A 23,356-nucleotide genomic window follows, 5' to 3' on the forward strand; every position below is an offset into this window, starting at 1 on the left:
CACGATAAAATACTTGAATCGTAGCAACGTGAAATGCGAATACTAATACAAATACGGATGCACCACAATTCTGTCGACCATTAACAATATCTTTTAAAAAAATAGTTGACATTTATCGGTGACCATGTTTTTATCACATTCATCTGAAATATTTACGTAAACGAATTATGGTCTAAAAATAATAAAATATATAGACAAATTGGGCAAAATATGTAAATAATCGGAATAACTGATTCATAATTCAAAGTTAAAGGTTATATGCTTGACTTAATGCCTTTTCTGCTAACATGCATAGATGGTACATATCATATATTCATTGGTACGTGACTCTAAAACCACGGGTGATGATGATATTCAACCCGCCTATTCCACATTGCATCCGGCAAGGCAACATTTTGGCTAGGAAACACGTTTTAATAATTACGCTAAATAATTTCGCAAATTGTGTTCCAGTGCAGCTGCTTCGGTGCATACATTCCTCAATGGATCAATCTCAAGCTTCAACTTTCCATGTGTCTCCGGACGCAGTCTATTATATACTCCAATTTATTTGATAGTTTCGGAATACCTATATCAAGTTTATATTATTTTGATTTGAATTCCTTCTTCTTTAATATCATCAACGACTTAATTTTCCATGAACAATATTAGAACTGAAGTTAACCTACGTGGTATAATTTAGAGCAATACTGTTTCGTAGTCGACAATATTAACTCGCTATAGAAAACGCGACGAATGTCATGTCGACTAAATTCGTCATCAGCCGTGTTTCTGTAGCCAGATTGCTGACAAATTATGACCTTACCGACTACAATGCCATTATTGAGATAGGACAGTTCATTGTCTGCAATGAATAACGCGGATTCAACTTCACAGCATTCTGAAATTACCGCGCTGTTTGAAGAAACCTTTTTATTTCACACGAAAGAACGTCCGCGTTCAGTTCAAAGAATTTAAATATACGCTTAAGGCAGTTCGTAATCATAAAAAACATCACAGTACAAAAAATGCATACATACATGCAAGTGATTCATATTTAATATTTCAACATGTTTAAAAAACATGTGCAAAATTATTCAAAAAGTTGTCATTTTGGAACATTTTCCAAAAACATGTAGAGACATTATTCTGTAGATAACTTAAAATAATATTGAACATTCTCAAAATTTTCAGGACAGTCATATGTAGCCCTCGTGACATTTCATATCAATTAGCATATGTAACCGAAAAAAATTATGCTGAATGTTTCTGCCACCGGAACCAATTGTAAAAGTAGTTCGGCGACCATATTTATTTTATTTTAGAATTTTGAATATCACAGTACAAACAAGTAGTTCATTTATTTATTTACTTATTTTGATTATTTATTTTATTTACCTATTCAAAAAAATCTGATATCACTGTATTTGTAACAATTCCTTATTTATTAATGTACGTTACATGCATTATGTTATCCCAATATCACAAGTACCCAAACAGTTTAATTATAAGTCGATCATGTTATTGATCGTGTTATACCTTATTAGGCAATTGACAACCTTCACAATAATTTCCAAGGAATTCTAGTTGATTTTCGAATACGTGGCTTTGGGACAAACTGAGTGTCTCAGCCAAATGGTACTTTTTGAATCAATCACACAAGCACGCACAATAGTCAGGATAGTGGGATATTTGTACAAACTTAATTAAATTAAAACTAAATAATATTACTAATTGTTATTTAAGTTCTGATAACATTGGCATATTATTACGCAAACTATGTCAATGAACACAATAAATTTAAACCCAAAATTAGTAGATGTAAATCATCCCATGTATTAAGTTTTAGTGTTTTTTGTTAAAATCATTGTATAACTTGAAAAATCGAATCGAATGTTTTATGTAAATTAGTTAATTAGTATATGCATAAAAACAAATATTTCATCAAGTCACGCCTGCAAAATGTTCACTTGCACATATATTCCAAATGCCATTTTTATCTATATATTATACTACTAAATTATATTCCGAGTATATTATTAAGATACTATTATTTTTGCTAATTAGCATGCACGGGTTTTATTGCAATCTTATGTGAGGTTCATGAGATATCAGTCGAAAAGTTATACCTACATATAATAATATAACAACTGATGATGTCATCAAATTCAAATATGTCATATATCATTCGAAAGATTTTATCGAGTTTTTGTCATTATGTCATTCGGACATGTAGGCCAACAAATATCATTTTAATAAAACATTTTACCTAGGTGACATCTGTCAAAGTCAAAATTTAATCTTTAAAAAGTCCACATCAATGTTGCGTTAATGAATGAGATATATGCATCCAACCATATTATAAAATGCGAATTCCAAATATGGAACGATTACGCGATATTTCCTAGAAGACCTAAGTATTTGAAAACGTCCAAGATATATAATAATACGGTTATTACGAGGATTCCGCAAAACATGTACTCCGACATTGCGCGGTCACGCGCAGTGTTCCCCGCTACGTGTAGAGTCGACACTCCCGCTGTCTTCATGCATACTTTGTGGCGTGCTAGCAATAACCTCATTAAAAAGGGGTATGTAGTGTTGTCAAATATTTCCCCGTTTGTTGAGTCATACATGATTCCCATTTAGTGTCCTTCAAATGACATGCAAATTTGTTCACCACGATTCCACTGACACAGCATACAACACTTTAGTATATATATAGCGAGATACAAAAACAGTCGTAGTTACTGGTAGTGGGTCGTTTCATTCCGTGGCCACAATCCACATGCTTTCGACGATTGCAGTACACTCTCTTAAATCTACATGCATCGCTCGAGGATACGGCGACATACAATCGGAAGTACTCCGAAGCAGTTGTCTGGAAGCATATTCAATTTGATGTTTTAGCTTACGACATCCCCTCAAGGTTTAAAAATTCTACTAAGACAGGGGTAAAAAAGACCTAGCTATAATTTAATTTTCATCAGCAAGTTACTTTCAGTTTGGTCGAAGCATACATATAAGGCGCATTTTATAGGCTAAACAAAGCTGTAAAGAAAACAAGCTACCTTCTGAACCGCCAGGCACAATATTATAATTAACTTTGCATTGACCCGAAAGCTTATGACAATGTATTTATAAATACGACACAAATGGCATACACACCAAGAGTGAAAGATTTACGAGACCCGTCATACTATACTGGCATCATGCTCCCAAGCAAGCAAGCAAGCATGCATTTATTTATTTATTTATTTATTTATTTATTTATTTATTTATTTATTTATTTATTTATTTATTTATTTATTTATTTATTTATTTATTTATTTATTTATTTATTTATTTATTTATTTATTTATTTATTTATTTATTTATTTATTTATTTATTTATTTATTTATTTATTTATTTATTTATTTATTTATTTATTTATTTATTTATTTATTTATTTATTTATTTATTTATTTATTTATTTATTTATTTATTTATTTATTTATTTATTTATTTATTTATTTATTTATTTATTTATTTATTTATTTATTTATTTATTTATTTATTTATTTATTTATTTATTTATTTATTTATTTATTTATTTATTTATTTATTTATTTATTTATTTATTTATTTATTTATTTATTTATTTATTTATTTATTTATTTATTTATTTATTTATTTATTTATTTATTTATTTATTTATTTATTTATTTATTTATTTATTTATTTATTTATTTATTTATTTATTTATTTATTTATTTATTTATTTATTTATTTATTTATTTATTTATTTATTTATTTATTTATTTATTTATTTATTTATTTATTTATTTATTTATTTATTTATTTATTTATTTATTTATTTATTTATTTATTTATTTATTTATTTATTTATTTATTTATTTATTTATTTATTTATTTATTTATTTATTTATTTATTTATTTATTTATTTATTTATTTATTTATTTATTTATTTATTTATTTATTTTGGCATGTATCAATATAGCAGGCTGTTATGAATGAGACTTCTCCGTGACTATTTCTAAAAATTCAATCAATTTCGGTCCCTATATATCACCACAACGACCAATTAAAGATGCGGTTACTCTACGATACCACGCTGCATTAGAATCAAATGTCAATATACTAATTTCTATAACTATCATCACGTGACTTCAAAACTGTGCATGACCGAACTTTATATTGATTACAATACCAGTATCCTTATTCTTGTGACTATTTTCTCACGTTAATTCATATGTGTTCCTAATGGAACGTCGGAGCCTCATTGTGGCGAAAGCGAAAATATATATGTTAAAAAATTATTAAGACGTATTTCCATCGATAATCTCCTGAATATGTTTCCAGAACATTAAACGAACGCAAGAATATGAGAATACGCGGTCGCATGGGCAATACTTACTACTCACGAGAACACGAGCCAAATATTTAAAATGTCCATTCTTGAAAAAATGTATGTTTCAAATTTATAGTCAAAATGAAAACTTTGGAATTTTCAGATATATTAAATTTACACGTTGCACACCACAGTATTGTAGACTAAAATAAATTCATTTGTCACACCTATTATTGCAAATAACGGGCTTAGTGTGTAGTTGCCCAAGATTAACTTTGTCTCACCTATTGTTTTGAATAACGGCCTTGAGGCGCAATGAATTGAATTGAATTCTCACCAATTGTCGTAAATACCGAGCAAGAATTACGTTATAGAAGTTATATACAGAATGTAATCAATTATGTTTGATGACATGATATGCGACATACTTTCTTGTGAAAAATGAATATGTAAATAAGCGTTACGATATTCAACGGATTATCACCAACAAATCGTTGATAGTTATTCTTGCGATTCAGGACATTACATACAATAATTCATATATACTATAGTCAAATTGGTTCATAAATTCCGTTTCAGTATCATGAATCTTATACATGTCAACATAAACATTTATAGGGCAACTCTAATGGCAATGGAGCAAATTGGTTACATGGGACGGCTAGCCATGGAACTCTCACATTGAGCTACTCATACAGTCTTTCAAATATACACTTTTCTATTTGTAGAAGAAATCTATTTTATTGAATGCACCCAGAACATGTCAAGGACAGCCACCTAATCATAGTTGTCGATTGGTTGGTAGGTAGAGCGGTTACCATATCATTCCTGCATGTTAAAGGTCGTTGTTTCGAAAACCTCATCGGGTGACGGAAGCAAACAAAGGAAATTGTTCGACTAAGACATAAACGTAAATCACAATTTCCGAATAAGTAATACATTCGAATACGCCTGTACAGTGTTTTATGAACGAGTAAATTCTACTGTTTTCAGTGTCATATGTATAATAAAACAGATATCCGCATCTGCATATCTAATATACATATATGTTGCTGTAACGTATTCGCACGTACATTACTGACAGCTGTGGCGTTTGATAAAAGAATTGAAATATTAGTATAAACAGAAACACCATACTAGGTATCAATTTTACATTTACATATAATTAACTAACAACTAAACAATATATTGCTACAGTATACTACTCATGGAGACATTGTCCTACGAAGTCATCCAGAACACCACGAACATTAATTCGAGTCATTGCGCCTGATCAATCTCATTAAACTACGAATCCATTGGGGTTTTTTTTTCATTTATTCGTTTTTATTCTTTTTACTGATAATTTTTTTTGAAATTTCTTTTAGTGTTTTAGTCCTATTTCTTAAATTTATTTTCGTATTTAAATTTTAACCAGATGAGTCAACCAATCAAAGAATGCCTTGTATACTGTAAGTATGCGATTTGTGGGCGTGCGCGAGCTTTAATTTTAACCAGATGAGTCAACCAATCAAAGAATACCTTGCATACTGTAAGTATGCGATTTGTGCGCGAGCTTTAATGGTTGGGTAATGATATTTGAGAGAGTTGAACGAGATCGTCTATGGTGGTTGTTAGGTTCTTTGGGTTTTAGCGATCCTATGCCACAAATTATGCCATGCATGTATGCGTCTACTCAACTGTAGCATTTAAAGCGGGGGAGTCGAGTTGTCGCAGGTGACGCCCCCGCTTTAACTGGTATGTATATATAAGTATGCATTTTTTCACGATGATTGTCACGACTTTCAAGTTATGTATTTACTTTATTTCTCAAAATGTAAAATATATTTTCGTGAAAGTTAGCATGAGATCTTTACCAAATTTAAGGCAAATAATTCACCTTTGGACATATGGACATAATCTGTTTAGCCTGGTCACCTTTTACACTAATTAGCGCTAGCGACTTCTTCGATACGATACATTAATATATACTGGCATTTGAAACATTGTTGTCTCCGCATCTGTGTTCGCTATGATTTACGTTGTCAACGTTGCTTGAATAGCGGGTGAATGACAGGTCTGTGATGAATGTCCTAGCAGGTCGGAGTTAGATTCGTAAAGTACGTCTGATTTGATATGACACTAAACGATGTATGTCCTACTGTGACAAACATGCTAACATCTGTGACTCCGACACCCAACAGAGTATTGCCAACGATCAGTCAATACATGGTTACCATGGCAATATGCAGGTGCAACTGACTGAAGTTAAATTGATACACGACAGGATTGCGTCTATAATTAATTGTTATTCGCGTAGCATAAATTACAATGCAGCTTGATGCATCACACATATGGTGATTTAACGGGAGACTTCCTATTAAAAAGCCAAATGGAAGGGAGGATAGTTCATTACTGCTGTTATCAAGATAAACTGTAACAAATATAGGCGAAGAGATACTATCCTGTTTACACCGTTGATGAAAAACGTCAGAAAAACAATTATTCAATTTAACAACGAATGTTTGGTGCTTGTCCTTGTATCAAAACTTTCATTAAATAAGTCTTAACACCCCTAAGTAATAACTTTTAAAAAAAGAATATCATGACGGACACAATCGAATGCTTTTGAGGCATCCATAAACGTAACAAAACTAGGTGTATTCAATCTCTTGTAATATAATAACACTTCTTTTAAAACGAAAATAGACATGTCAGTACCATGATCTGGCTTAAACCCAAACTGATAATTACTAGTAGAAAGATTATTATGACGATTCCATGAAATTAGCTTTCTGATGATGTCATATAAATGACTTTAAATTCAAATATTAAATTTATTCGATAATTTTCATTCACACAATACAAAATTTGTGGACATAATGAACTACGCAGATGTTCACACATTTCGAGCTATGCATTAGCAATTCAAAATGAATGGACAATTGCAATATTGCATGGCCAAATACTGCGTAGTTCAATGAAAGATTTTTTTAGTTAACATACATACATACTAGTAATAAACCAGATAATACTTCAATGTTTGACATCCAGCCAAAAATGATAAATGCCGATAATGTATCTTTAAATTAAATACAATGGTAGTAGGTAATCGTAGTGTTTAGTAATTAATTATTCAATATAAAGTATGCTTTCCCAATGATATGACGTATTTAATTACGTAAGGCTTATATGAAAATCAACTATTTAATATACAACTGCCTCTAGGTCTTGGTCGTTTCACATCAATCTAATAAATAATTCAGTTTAGCAAGAACAAGTTACTAATATTCAGACTAATATGTGATGAACACACACGAAACCACCAACGACGGGAAAATAGATTTGGGGATTCAGTTTTGGAGAAATAAAAGATGACAATCTTCTTAAAATTATCATTTAACGCTATAAGGAAATCGCACAGACATTGATTTCATAGAAACAAGTTCCGGTAAAAGTGTTTTCGTCATTAATTTGCACTGCTGATCTATGTAACCATATAGACTCAATGATGTATCCAAGTTGTTTGGAACAATGGATATGATGGATACAGAACGAATGGAGAAAAAACACGTCGCGTGGCGCTTTCGCTCTTAAGCAAAATATTACAGGCCATTTGCGTTTAAAATCTAACAAGCTGACGTGCGAAATTTGACAGGTCATTGACCTCAATAAACGTTGGTATCCGGCAACTATTTGTACCAATGGGTGTTTTAATTAGTGATATCGGATAAACTTTATCACCGTCGCCTATGGGGTCAAACCGAAATGACTTACACGATTGTACCTTATTGGCTACATGAGCCTTTAATGTATTTCATAAATGCTTGGACTCTATTGCGGTTTGGGGAATCGATAAGATACTGTATATGCAAAAAAGTACCACGACGCCCAGAAGTGTGGTTTTTAATCGAATTATTCATTGCGCAGAAAAGTCCACACCACAAAACGTTTATAATAACGTTAGAATTTAACCAAAGTTGACGACGTGGGGATTTGCCTGAAATGAAATATATATACTTATAACGTCAAGTGTAAAATGAGATTAGAATGTTAACACAATCATAAAGTTCCTTATAATGTCCCTATTTCCATTATATAATGATATATGTATCTGATGGCATTCATCTGTCAATGAAGGACTGACATATCATGGAACCATGCAGACATCATAGGTTTTTTGCCAGATTTTCGTGACTATGGACAACTATTCACACACATGCGATTTTTTTTGACCATTTAACATTGGTTCGAATTCTAAAAATCTTTCGTCATAATTCAAAATATCATTTGAGTACATGGGGTGAAAAAATTATATGTAATTATAAGATGAATACTTATAGTTATCCCGAATTATTGGGAAATTCTGACGAATACCATTTTATGTTTTATGAAATAATGGTTTTGCATAAATTCCTAAAGTAACAATTCCAAAACAATGTTGTTGTTGGCAATAATGAAAAATTGTAAATACAATATTTTTAGATAATCAAAATTACAACTTGAATTACAACTGATTAAAAATGTAATTACAACGTTGTCAAATCAAAATATTTTATCTTAATTAATAATATTATAATTATTCACGCATTTTTTAGTGTTCATAATTATACTCGAAATGCAATTATAAAAACGATCGAAATATTTACTTTTTAGTTTGCGTACGGACTAAGTCCGGAAAAAGAGTATTGTTGCATATTTTCACTATTGTGCGTATGTTCGTACATTTACCTCCGACTAACTACGTTCAAACAAACACATGCACCATATCTCTTGAATGCTTAAGAACATGCATTTATTTTATGATCTGATTCGAGATGGCCGAATGACGGCAATAACAAAGCACTAACAAATCTGTGACTGTGGCTGTTTCGTTTTAACTAGTGGCTGATCAGGAGCCATATCTCAACCATGTCATTCACTGATCATTTCTTTTATGTGTTTCATACATCATACCAAATCAGGCATTTCCACTATTCCGGAACTGGGTCAAAATTATACAACATGTCACGTTTTGATTAAAATATAACTGATTGGGTTCAGTTGTGCTTACAATTGCTTACAGAGACTGTGTTACATACTTGGCTTGCTAGTTTATTGTAGAAAGTTTAAAAAAAGTTAAAAGTTGCAGCGCTGTTTTCATGAAAAATACATGTTCAGAGGCTCCAGCAAGCCACATCATGATTGGCTTAGCTATATATATAATGAACATTATTTGGAAAAATAGAATAGTGACCCCAAGTGCGTTTACTTCAATATCTTCAAAAGAGCACAGAATAAATAATGATATCTTTGCACATTCTGAGTAAGCTGCTTCCTTATTTGAAATTACCAGTGCAAATTTGGTGCAAATTTGATTTATCCTACATTACATTTAGCAACATGTGGCGAGAGTGATATCCATACAAACGTAAATGATTTGACCCTAAATATTATATCAACTACCTTGCGTCACATGGACGCTTTGCGCTAACATATTTCTTCACGCTGGAATGTTTTAATTACTTATATAGGAAGGTGGTCATGGTACAACGCGTGTTCAAATTCCTAGTAAACAAATACTACATTTTACACGTGTTGTGTACGTTAAATAATTATGAGCTTGACTCGTAGTGAATATGATCAATTGGCAAAAAGGCCATGAGAAGAAAACACAAAATATGTGTTTCAATGGAAAAACGTTAAGGGTTGAAATCTCACTCACCCGGTTCTAGCATAATTCCCCCAGTATTTGAGAATCTTACGGCTTAATTGTTTTTCCATGTCTTCCAATCCTTCGTCGTCATGCATGGCAAGTCCGAGGGTGAACAATAATTCGTCGGCATGCACGGTTCCAAGCCATTCTTTCCAGGGACTTTTGGATGAACGATGGTCGTAATTGTAGGCATATACATTGTTACCAGCCTCTGCATAAAAATTTGCGAATTCTTTAATGGGGCAAACCATGCAAAAGTCCTCCCACATGTCAATGACTGAGCGGTGAAGTTTGGTCCCATTGTTAGGGTCAAACCAGTCACGATATTCAAACCAAATGACATCTCGTACCGACTGATCCACGTATGGGAATAATAAATCGATCGATTGTTTATAATCGTCCGCTGAGTAGGTATTACGTACTGCTTCGACTTTCGGGATATCAAATCGGAATTTGGGCAAATGCCCCATATTTAACAAAGATTCTTCATCCACCGTGCCTATTATGATCGATGTTTGCTTCATATCACTGTCAGCTAGGATCAACTGCGGATTGTCCGGCAAGAAAAAACCGTCTACGACGACGTAACCTCCGACGGTTTTACTCGCATCTAACGGGTCCGAATTAACCAGGTTCTGGGGACCTCGCTCACGCAAACATCTTAACGTGTCTATTACTACGGACTCGTACGATAGGTTGGAACTATCTAACCAAGTTGGGCAGTGTACATTTTTCGCCAGTTTTCCCGCCACCCACAAGTCTTGGGCTCGTGATGTCATAGTCCATCCAGTATTTGGCGCGCCACTCTGTAATATCGCCCTTCTGAAAAACGGCCGGCTAGCTGGAGACATCAGGTGTAAACCAACACTTGCCGCTCCGGCACTGTGACCGATTAACGTCACCGAGTCCGCGTTCCCGCCAAAATGTTCAATATTATCTTTCACCCACAGAAGCGCCATGGCTTGGTCCAGCAAACCGAGGTTACCTGGTTCATTCTCAGTGAAGAAAGATAAAAAACCAAGTAGTCCGAGGCGGTAATTCATACTTACTACGACAACATTTTCCACTGCAGCTAAAGTAGCGCCATTGTACAGCGATGCTGACGTCGTCCCTGCGATCAGACTACCCCCATGAATAAAAACGACGACCGGGGCATCGCTGGGTGCGGGATATGGGGTCCAAACGTTTAGAAAGAGACAATCTTCGCTGCATTCATCTGTAGTTGTCCACCAAATATGACCCGGATGATCAATTGGCGGCGGGTATTTTTTCTGCCAGCAAGCAGCACCAAAGGAAGAAGCGTTGCGGACACCGCTCCACTCCGTACTCCACGGATTAGCGGGGCTGAACCTCGTATTTCCGACTGGTGGGTCGGCGTATGGTATTCCGAGAAATGCGTCTACCTTGGCACCAAGGATCTCCAATCGTCTGCCCCGCAGTTCGCCATAATTTGTGGCCACGACCGCCTCCTCTATCTCGCACATGCTGTTGAACACACACGCAAACGTGAATCCGACAAAAACTGCCAACCGCATCGTGCTTCGACTATGTCTAACCAGCTACTAGACTAGATCTCGACTCTCTGCCGCCATACACAGATCTAAATTTAGCATATTGGTTTTTATGAAACCTAAGTTGTTGCATGCATATCAAGGCGCCCTAACCAGATTAGTAGAAATTATATCGTATACTTAATTATAAAAACGGGGGGAAACGGTGCCGTATTTATGTATGTATATCTCCAATGTTGAAATTCCCGGCAATCATTTGTGCGATCCTGACGGAAACTGTCTCATATATCTCGGTCACAGGCTTGCACGTTTTGTTCGTATTTCAGTCAGGACATTTTCGAAGCTTTATAGCACGATTTTGTGTGTGTACGCAAATAAGGTAATCTCAGCAACGCTTTGCCCGTCTCCATTACTCGTGCTCACAGAACGCAGCTACCAACACTGTAACTTCGGCGTGCTTATGAACAATACCCATATGAACCAAGTTACTCGGGCTGTTGAACTGCATGGAATTGAACATCACTCATGCTACGGCGCTGTCACTGATTCTAATCAAAATATCGCCACGGGTAACAACATTTACATATTCATCATCCGTTTACACAATCACGCTCGCCAACATTCGAACTTTTATGATCTCGCATGAAAGTAAATAGCAATAAGATTTCTAGTAGAAGTTCGAAAATTATTGTTTGCTTAAACCACTTAAATGCTCTGACCCCATTTCCCGTCTGCAGCCAAAGTCTGGTCCTTGGCTCCATTCCACCGCTGGTGGCGCACTATGCTAAAAAAAGGACGCATTCGAGCTTGAACAGTTGACACACTTTTCAGATGAGATTATTATGTGGATGTTGGATTTAAATGAAGTGACGTTTTTTTTGGGAGGGAACAATTTAGTAATTTCGTTGCGGATAACCCCAGTGCCGTTAGCAACTTTAGCAATACTCCCATGATCGCTCCCATGAGCCAATGATTCATAAATTCCAATCACAATTTTAAAAGAAAAAAAGCTCGAAAGAGGTCGAACTTCATGATGTCTCATTGCTAATACTTATTTATCCGAGAGAAGACAACGTCAAGATACAGACCGATCATAGAGATACCCGAGTTTAAATCAGGCGCGCAATGTGTTCATGATGGTTTGTCGGGGGCACTCCCACGGTACCCCTTACGACAACAGAGGGCGACAGTACAAGAGTTGCACCTTCACAGACGACATGCTGGTTGCAGCTAATGAGGCGCATATATATATATATATAGTGTAGATACAATAGTCGATTATTCCAAAACAAAGAGCTCTACGCGAAAGCGGCTACAAACACCAACTAAAGTTTGAGCCCCCCCCCCCCCACACACAGAGAAGGGTAAAAAAACGGCCGCGTAGCAACGTCCTTTGGTTCAACCCACCGTATAGCTACAGCGTCCGTAACAGTATAGGAAAGCGATTCCTGGATCTAATCGACAAGTGCTTTCCTACCGGCAACAACCTCAAGAAAATATTTAACAGAAATACAATCAAAGTCAGCTATAGCTGTATGAACAACATCAAAGATACCATCAACAAGAAAAACAAACACCAACTCGCGACCGAAAATAACACTACCACTGACGAAAGGAAAGCCAACAAGTTGTGTAATTGCCAGAAAAAAAAACATGTCCACTAGACGGGAAGTGTTTGCAGTCCGGCGTCGTATACCAAGCGGAAGTTACGCGTTTAGACAAACACACCAGTGAAACGTACGTCGGACTTACTGGTAATGAGTTCAAAACAAGGTATAGAAACCACACGGCCTCATTTCTCAATCAGGCCTCTAGAAATGCGACAGAACTAAGTAAACACGTCTGGTCACTCAAAGAAAAAGATATTGAATATAAAATACAATGGAAAATTCTTGCTCGCAGTAGCCCGTATAATAGCTCCAGCAAACGATGTATTTTATGTTTGAAAGAAAAATTCATCATAATTTTTTAGACCCCACCACTCCACATTAAACAAAAGAAATGAACTCGTAATATGTAACAATTAAACTTTCTATATAATTTTAATTAATATGTTAATTTGCGAAGCTTATAATGATTAAACATAAAGCTCTTGATGAGTCACCGTATATATATATATATATATATATATATATATATATATATATATATATATATATATATATATATATATATATATATATATATATATATATATATATATATACATGTATATATCAGTTCTTTTTATTTAGATAATGGCAATTTCTTGGGGTTCATCACACTAAACAACAGGTGTCACTATTACTAAGATAAATGTACTTTTTTTCATTAAAATTACTGAATGCTTATACTTATGTACTAAGACGTTAGTTAACATTTAATATCAGGCAATGCATTGTTTCATTACCCTGGCTACGTGTTAAAATGGGTCTGAATTCACTCTGGATAAGTACGTACATAACCGACCAATCTTGGACTTTATTTCAATGTGTTGGTCAGGGTTCTGACCCTGTGTATTTTTCGGTGGGTACCGTTTAATTTCACTATCCTGGCTACGTGTTAAAATGGGTCTGAATTCACTCTGGATAAGTACGTACATAACCGATCAATCTTGGACTTTCATTTTGCATGCAGGTAAGGTACACCTACAGACATAACTGTGGACATTCAGTTCTTTTTATTGAGATAATGGCAATTTCTTGGTCAGAGCGCCCTCTAGTATTGTTAAGAATCATGTTCATTTGGAATGCTCTGATTGGATGGAAGTTCAGGCCTAGCAAGGTGTGATAGAATTGGCCTGTTATGTTCAGATTCAAATAAGCATGAACCACTAATTTGACAGGGAAGTGATACTTATAATGCAGCAAGCTGTTCTAATTGCTGTTGTGGTAGAGTTTTTCCATTTTCCTGTCAAATACATTTATTGGTCCACTGAAAAATGAAAATAATGTTCCCTGTAACCTAGACTCTTATTGATCAAGGCATTTTAAAAATCATGGGTGTTAACTCCCCTCAAGTTATGACCCGTTGTCCCCTACAGAATAATGGTTGCATCTAATATTAAAATAAAGATGGCGGAGTATAGCGTTGATTCATCTCGTTCTACTCTGGATTACTTGGAGTCAATAAAGATCCTAGAAAGTTAGTATTTATATGCCTGTGTGTTTTGTTTTTGTTTGTTTTTTCACTGTCTTTGACTTTCTCAGTATGTTTGTTGCTGTTGACAACAATTCAGTCCTCTGCCAGGCTTCAGTCAATGTTTTTCTTCACTACCTACCCAACTCCTCGTCGGGCACTATGTAGCTGGTGTGGTATATTTATCACTGACAGTAGGGCAATTGTCACATTTAGTGCTCCAAGAAAATATTCTCTGTCCATGTGTATTTATATAAATAGATGCAGTTTCTTTGGCTTGAATAACATTCACTGGCTTCGTACATACAGGTATACTGGTTTACCTGTTTCTAGTTGAAATATAGCCAATCTTTTTATTAACCAAGACAGTTGGACATTTGCCACATGTCACAACACTCATTTCCAAGTGCCATAGCTTGAAACAAGTAGTCAAATCTGATATTGGCTGGAGCTTTAGTTTATATGGACATGGTAAATGGCAAACTAGATGGTCAGAAAGTAATACAAATAATCACAGCTTTACTCCGCCCACTCCACTATGAAGTAAAAGGCTGTTTATAAGACCATGTATGATGGTTTCATGTTTCTTATGGAAAACAATTTTAATTATAAACTTCTATGCTCCTGTACCCAACCATGGGGGTTCATCACACTAAACAACAGGTGTCACTATTACTAAGATAAATGTACTTTTTTTCATTAAAATTACTGAATGCTTATACTTATGTACTAAGACGTTAGTTAACATTTAATATCAGGCAATGCATTGTTTCATTACCCTGGCTACGTGTTAAAATGGGTCTGAATTCACTCTGGATAAGTACGTACATAACCGACCAATCTTGGACTTTATTTCAATGTGTTGGTCAGGGTTCTGACCCTGTGTATTTTTCGGTGGGTACCGTTTAATTTCACTATCCTGGCTACGTGTTAAAATGGGTCTGAATTCACTCTGGATAAGTACGTACATAACCGATCAATCTTGGACTTTCATTTTGCATGCAGGTAAGGTACACCTACAGACATAACTGTGGACATTCAGTTCTTTTTATTGAGATAATGGCAATTTCTTGGTCAGAGCGCCCTCTAGTATTGTTAAGAATCATGTTCATTTGGAATGCTCTGATTGGATGGAAGTTCAGGCCTAGCAAGGTGTGATAGAATTGGCCTGTTATGTTCAGATTCAAATAAGCATGAACCACTAATTTGACAGGGAAGTGATACTTATAATGCAGCAAGCTGTTCTAATTGCTGTTGTGGTAGAGTTTTTCCATTTTCCTGTCAAATACATTTATTGGTCCACTGAAAAATGAAAATAATGTTCCCTGTAACCTAGACTCTTATTGATCAAGGCATTTTAAAAATCATGGGTGTTAACTCCCCTCAAGTTATGACCCGTTGTCCCCTACAGAATAATGGTTGCATCTAATATTAAAATAAAGATGGCGGAGTATAGCGTTGATTCATCTCGTTCTACTCTGGATTACTTGGAGTCAATAAAGATCCTAGAAAGTTAGTATTTATATGCCTGTGTGTTTTGTTTTTGTTTGTTTTTTCACTGTCTTTGACTTTCTCAGTATGTTTGTTGCTGTTGACAACAATTCAGTCCTCTGCCAGGCTTCAGTCAATGTTTTTCTTCACTACCTACCCAACTCCTCGTCGGGCACTATGTAGCTGGTGTGGTATATTTATCACTGACAGTAGGGCAATTGTCACATTTAGTGCTCCAAGAAAATATTCTCTGTCCATGTGTATTTATATAAATAGATGCAGTTTCTTTGGCTTGAATAACATTCACTGGCTTCGTACATACAGGTATACTGGTTTACCTGTTTCTAGTTGAAATATAGCCAATCTTTTTATTAACCAAGACAGTTGGACATTTGCCACATGTCACAACACTCATTTCCAAGTGCCATAGCTTGAAACAAGTAGTCAAATCTGATATTGGCTGGAGCTTTAGTTTATATGGACATGGTAAATGGCAAACTAGATGGTCAGAAAGTAATACAAATAATCACAGCTTTACTCCGCCCACTCCACTATGAAGTAAAAGGCTGTTTATAAGACCATGTATGATGGTTTCATGTTTCTTATGGAAAACAATTTTAATTATAAACTTCTATGCTCCTGTACCCAACCATGGGGGTTCATCACACTAAACAACAGGTGTCACTATTACTAAGATAAATGTACTTTTTTTCATTAAAATTACTGAATGCTTATACTTATGTACTAAGACGTTAGTTAACATTTAATATCAGGCAATGCATTGTTTCATTACCCTGGCTACGTGTTAAAATGGGTCTGAATTCACTCTGGATAAGTACGTACATAACCGACCAATCTTGGACTTTATTTCAATGTGTTGGTCAGGGTTCTGACCCTGTGTATTTTTCGGTGGGTACCGTTTAATTTCACTATCCTGGCTACGTGTTAAAATGGGTCTGAATTCACTCTGGATAAGTACGTACATAACCGATCAATCTTGGACTTTCATTTTGCATGCAGGTAAGGTACACCTACAGACATAACTGTGGACATTCAGTTCTTTTTATTGAGATAATGGCAATTTCTTGGTCAGAGCGCCCTCTAGTATTGTTAAGAATCATGTTCATTTGGAATGCTCTGATTGGATGGAAGTTCAGGCCTAGCAAGGTGTGATAGAATTGGCCTGTTATGTTCAGATTCAAATAAGCATGAACCACTAATTTGACAGGGAAGTGATACTTATAATGCAGCAAGCTGTTCTAATTGCTGTTGTGGTAGAGTTTTTCCATTTTCCTGTCAAATACATTTATTGGTCCACTGAAAAATGAAAATAATGTTCCCTGTAACCTAGACTCTTATTGATCAAGGCATTTTAAAAATCATGGGTGTTAACTCCCCTCAAGTTATGACCCGTTGTCCCCTACAGAATAATGGTTGCATCTAATATTAAAATAAAGATGGCGGAGTATAGCGTTGATTCATCTCGTTCTACTCTGGATTACTTGGAGTCAATAAAGATCCTAGAAAGTTAGTATTTATATGCCTGTGTGTTTTGTTTTTGTTTGTTTTTTCACTGTCTTTGACTTTCTCAGTATGTTTGTTGCTGTTGACAACAATTCAGTCCTCTGCCAGGCTTCAGTCAATGTTTTTCTTCACTACCTACCCAACTCCTCGTCGGGCACTATGTAGCTGGTGTGGTATATTTATCACTGACAGTAGGGCAATTGTCACATTTAGTGCTCCAAGAAAATATTCTCTGTCCATGTGTATTTATATAAATAGATGCAGTTTCTTTGGCTTGAATAACATTCACTGGCTTCGTACATACAGGTATACTGGTTTACCTGTTTCTAGTTGAAATATAGCCAATCTTTTTATTAACCAAGACAGTTGGACATTTGCCACATGTCACAACACTCATTTCCAAGTGCCATAGCTTGAAACAAGTAGTCAAATCTGATATTGGCTGGAGCTTTAGTTTATATGGACATGGTAAATGGCAAACTAGATGGTCAGAAAGTAATACAAATAATCACAGCTTTACTCCGCCCACTCCACTATGAAGTAAAAGGCTGTTTATAAGACCATGTATGATGGTTTCATGTTTCTTATGGAAAACAATTTTAATTATAAACTTCTATGCTCCTGTACCCAACCATGGGGGTTCATCACACTAAACAACAGGTGTCACTATTACTAAGATAAATGTACTTTTTTTCATTAAAATTACTGAATGCTTATACTTATGTACTAAGACGTTAGTTAACATTTAATATCAGGCAATGCATTGTTTCATTACTCTGGCTACGTGTTAAAATGGGTCTGAATTCACTCTGGATAAGTACGTACATAACCGACCAATCTTGGACTTTATTTCAATGTGTTGGTCAGGGTTCTGACCCTGTGTATTTTTCGGTGGGTACCGTTTAATTTCACTATCCTGGCTACGTGTTAAAATGGGTCTGAATTCACTCTGGATAAGTACGTACATAACCGATCAATCTTGGACTTTCATTTTGCATGCAGGTAAGGTACACCTACAGACATAACTGTGGACATTCAGTTCTTTTTATTGAGATAATGGCAATTTCTTGGTCAGAGCGCCCTCTAGTATTGTTAAGAATCATGTTCATTTGGAATGCTCTGATTGGATGGAAGTTCAGGCCTAGCAAGGTGTGATAGAATTGGCCTGTTATGTTCAGATTCAAATAAGCATGAACCACTAATTTGACAGGGAAGTGATACTTATAATGCAGCAAGCTGTTCTAATTGCTGTTGTGGTAGAGTTTTTCCATTTTCCTGTCAAATACATTTATTGGTCCACTGAAAAATGAAAATAATGTTCCCTGTAACCTAGACTCTTATTGATCAAGGCATTTTAAAAATCATGGGTGTTAACTCCCCTCAAGTTATGACCCGTTGTCCCCTACAGAATAATGGTTGCATCTAATATTAAAATAAAGATGGCGGAGTATAGCGTTGATTCATCTCGTTCTACTCTGGATTACTTGGAGTCAATAAAGATCCTAGAAAGTTAGTATTTATATGCCTGTGTGTTTTGTTTTTGTTTGTTTTTTCACTGTCTTTGACTTTCTCAGTATGTTTGTTGCTGTTGACAACAATTCAGTCCTCTGCCAGGCTTCAGTCAATGTTTTCCTTCACTACCTACCCAACTCCTCGTCGGGCACTATGTAGCTGGTGTGGTATATTTATCACTGACAGTAGGGCAATTGTCACATTTAGTGCTCCAAGAAAATATTCTCTGTCCATGTGTATTTATATAAATAGATGCAGTTTCTTTGGCTTGAATAACATTCACTGGCTTCGTACATACAGGTATACTGGTTTACCTGTTTCTAGTTGAAATATAGCCAATCTTTTTATTAACCAAGACAGTTGGACATTTGCCACATGTCACAACACTCATTTCCAAGTGCTATAGCTTGAAACAAGTAGTCAAATCTGATATTGGCTGGAGCTTTAGTTTATATGGACATGGTAAATGGCAAACTAGATGGTCAGAAAGTAATACAAATAATCACAGCTTTACTCCGCCCACTCCACTATGAAGTAAAAGGCTGTTTATAAGACCATGTATGATGGTTTCATGTTTCTTATGGAAAACAATTTTAATTATAAACTTCTATGCTCCTGTACCCAACCATGGGGGTTCATCACACTAAACAACAGGTGTCACTATTACTAAGATAAATGTACTTTTTTTCATTAAAATTACTGAATGCTTATACTTATGTACTAAGACGTTAGTTAACATTTAATATCAGGCAATGCATTGTTTCATTACCCTGGCTACGTGTTAAAATGGGTCTGAATTCACTCTGGATAAGTACGTACATAACCGACCAATCTTGGACTTTATTTCAATGTGTTGGTCAGGGTTCTGACCCTGTGTATTTTTCGGTGGGTACCGTTTAATTTCACTATCCTGGCTACGTGTTAAAATGGGTCTGAATTCACTCTGGATAAGTACGTACATAACCGATCAATCTTGGACTTTCATTTTGCATGCAGGTAAGGTACACCTACAGACATAACTGTGGACATTCAGTTCTTTTTATTGAGATAATGGCAATTTCTTGGTCAGAGCGCCCTCTAGTATTGTTAAGAATCATGTTCATTTGGAATGCTCTGATTGGATGGAAGTTCAGGCCTAGCAAGGTGTGATAGAATTGGCCTGTTATGTTCAGATTCAAATAAGCATGAACCACTAATTTGACAGGGAAGTGATACTTATAATGCAGCAAGCTGTTCTAATTGCTGTTGTGGTAGAGTTTTTCCATTTTCCTGTCAAATGCATTTATTGGTCCACTGAAAAATGAAAATAATGTTCCCTGTAACCTAGACTCTTATTGATCAAGGCATTTTAAAAATCATGGGTGTTAACTCCCCTCAAGTTATGACCCGTTGTCCCCTACAGAATAATGGTTGCATCTAATATTAAAATAAAGATGGCGGAGTATAGCGTTGATTCATCTCGTTCTACTCTGGATTACTTGGAGTCAATAAAGATCCTAGAAAGTTAGTATTTATATGCCTGTGTGTTTTGTTTTTGTTTGTTTTTTCACTGTCTTTGACTTTCCCAGTATGTTTGTTGCTGTTGACAACAATTCAGTCCTCTGCCAGGCTTCAGTCAATGTTTTTCTTCACTACCTACCCAACTCCTCGTCGGGCACTATGTAGCTGGTGTGGTATATTTATCACTGACAGTAGGGCAATTGTCACATTTAGTGCTCCAAGAAAATATTCTCTGTCCATGTGTATTTATATAAATAGATGCAGTTTCTTTGGCTTGAATAACATTCACTGGCTTCGTACATACAGGTATACTGGTTTACCTGTTTCTAGTTGAAATATAGCCAATCTTTTTATTAACCAAGACAGTTGGACATTTGCCACATGTCACAACACTCATTTCCAAGTGCCATAGCTTGAAACAAGTAGTCAAATCTGATATTGGCTGGAGCTTTAGTTTATATGGACATGGTAAATGGCAAACTAGATGGTCAGAAAGTAATACAAATAATCACAGCTTTACTCCGCCCACTCCACTATGAAGTAAAAGGCTGTTTATAAGACCATGTATGATGGTTTCATGTTTCTTATGGAAAACAATTTTAATTATAAACTTCTATGCTCCTGTACCCAACCATGGGGGTTCATCACACTAAACAACAGGTGTCACTATTACTAAGATAAATGTACTTTTTTTCATTAAAATTACTGAATGCTTATACTTATGTACTAAGACGTTAGTTAACATTTAATATCAGGCAATGCATTGTTTCATTACCCTGGCTACGTGTTAAAATGGGTCTGAATTCACTCTGGATAAGTACGTACATAACCGACCAATCTTGGACTTTCATTTTGCATGCAGGTAAGGTACACCTACAGACATAACTGTGGACATTCAGTTCTTTTTATTGAGATAATGGCAATTTCTTGGTCAGAGCGCCCTCTAGTATTGTTAAGAATCATGTTCATTTGGAATGCTCTGATTGGATGGAAGTTCAGGCCTAGCAAGGTGTGATAGAATTGGCCTGTTATGTTCAGATTCAAATAAGCATGAACCACTAATTTGACAGGGAAGTGATACTTATAATGCAGCAAGCTGTTCTAATTGCTGTTGTGGTAGAGTTTTTCCATTTTCCTGTCAAATACATTTATTGGTCCACTGAAAAATGAAAATAATGTTCCCTGTAACCTAGACTCTTATTGATCAAGGCATTTTAAAAATCATGGGTGTTAACTCCCCTCAAGTTATGACCCGTTGTCCCCTACAGAATAATGGTTGCATCTAATATTAAAATAAAGATGGCGGAGTATAGCGTTGATTCATCTCGTTCAACTCTGGATTACTTGGAGTCAATAAAGATCCTAGAAAGTTAGTATTTATATGCCTGTGTGTTTTGTTTTTGTTTGTTTTTTCACTGTCTTTGACTTTCCCAGTATGTTTGTTGCTGTTGACAACAATTCAGTCCTCTGCCAGGCTTCAGTCAATGTTTTTCTTCACTACCTACCCAACTCCTCGTCGGGCACTATGTAGCTGGTGTGGTATATTTATCACTGACAGTAGGGCAATTGTCACATTTAGTGCTCCAAGAAAATATTCTCTGTCCATGTGTATTTATATAAATAGATGCAGTTTCTTTGGCTTGAATAACATTCACTGGCTTCGTACATACAGGTATACTGGTTTACCTGTTTCTAGTTGAAATATAGCCAATCTTATTAACCAAGACAGTTGGACATTTGCCACATGTCACAACACTCATTTCCAAGTGCCATAGCTTGAAACAAGTAGTCAAATCTGATATTGGCTGGAGCTTTAGTTTATATGGACATGGTAAATGGCAAACTAGATGGTCAGAAAGTAATACAAATAATCACAGCTTTACTCCGCCCACTCCACTATGAAGTAAAAGGCTGTTTATAAGACCATGTATGATGGTTTCATGTTTCTTATGGAAAACAATTTTAATTATAAACTTCTATGCTCCTGTACCCAACCATGGGGGTTCATCACACTAAACAACAGGTGTCACTATTACTAAGATAAATGTACTTTTTTTCATTAAAATTACTGAATGCTTATACTTATGTACTAAGACGTTAGTTAACATTTAATATCAGGCAATGCATTGTTTCATTACCCTGGCTACGTGTTAAAATGGGTCTGAATTCACTCTGGATAAGTACGTACATAACCGACCAATCTTGGACTTTATTTCAATGTGTTGGTCAGGGTTCTGACCCTGTGTATTTTTCGGTGGGTACCGTTTAATTTCACTATCCTGGCTACGTGTTAAAATGGGTCTGAATTCACTCTGGATAAGTACGTACATAACCGATCAATCTTGGACTTTCATTTTGCATGCAGGTAAGGTACACCTACAGACATAACTGTGGACATTCAGTTCTTTTTATTGAGATAATGGCAATTTCTTGGTCAGAGCGCCCTCTAGTATTGTTAAGAATCATGTTCATTTGGAATGCTCTGATTGGATGGAAGTTCAGGCCTAGCAAGGTGTGATAGAATTGGCCTGTTATGTTCAGATTCAAATAAGCATGAACCACTAATTTGACAGGGAAGTGATACTTATAATGCAGCAAGCTGTTCTAATTGCTGTTGTGGTAGAGTTTTTCCATTTTCCTGTCAAATACATTTATTGGTCCACTGAAAAATGAAAATAATGTTCCCTGTAACCTA

General features: G+C 35.3%; 1 protein-coding gene across 2 annotated transcripts in view; it reads right to left on the reverse strand.

The window, feature by feature from the left end:
* LOC100372193 (acetylcholinesterase-like) overlaps positions 1–11,563 on the reverse strand; it is a 58,901-nt gene extending 47,338 nt beyond the window's left edge. For both annotated transcript variants that reach the window (XM_085492422.1, XM_085492421.1), the window contains exon 1: positions 10,016–11,563. In XM_085492422.1, the coding sequence (XP_085348548.1) occupies positions 10,016–11,541 (1,526 nt within the window). In that variant the 5' untranslated portion in view covers positions 11,542–11,563. The remainder of the gene's footprint in view (positions 1–10,015) is intronic.
* Between the last annotated feature and the right edge of the window lie 11,793 nt (positions 11,564–23,356).

Source organism: Saccoglossus kowalevskii, chromosome 17, assembly GCF_978046115.1.
Source record: "Saccoglossus kowalevskii chromosome 17, keSacKowa6.1, whole genome shotgun sequence".
Taxonomy (NCBI): domain Eukaryota; kingdom Metazoa; phylum Hemichordata; class Enteropneusta; family Harrimaniidae; genus Saccoglossus; species Saccoglossus kowalevskii.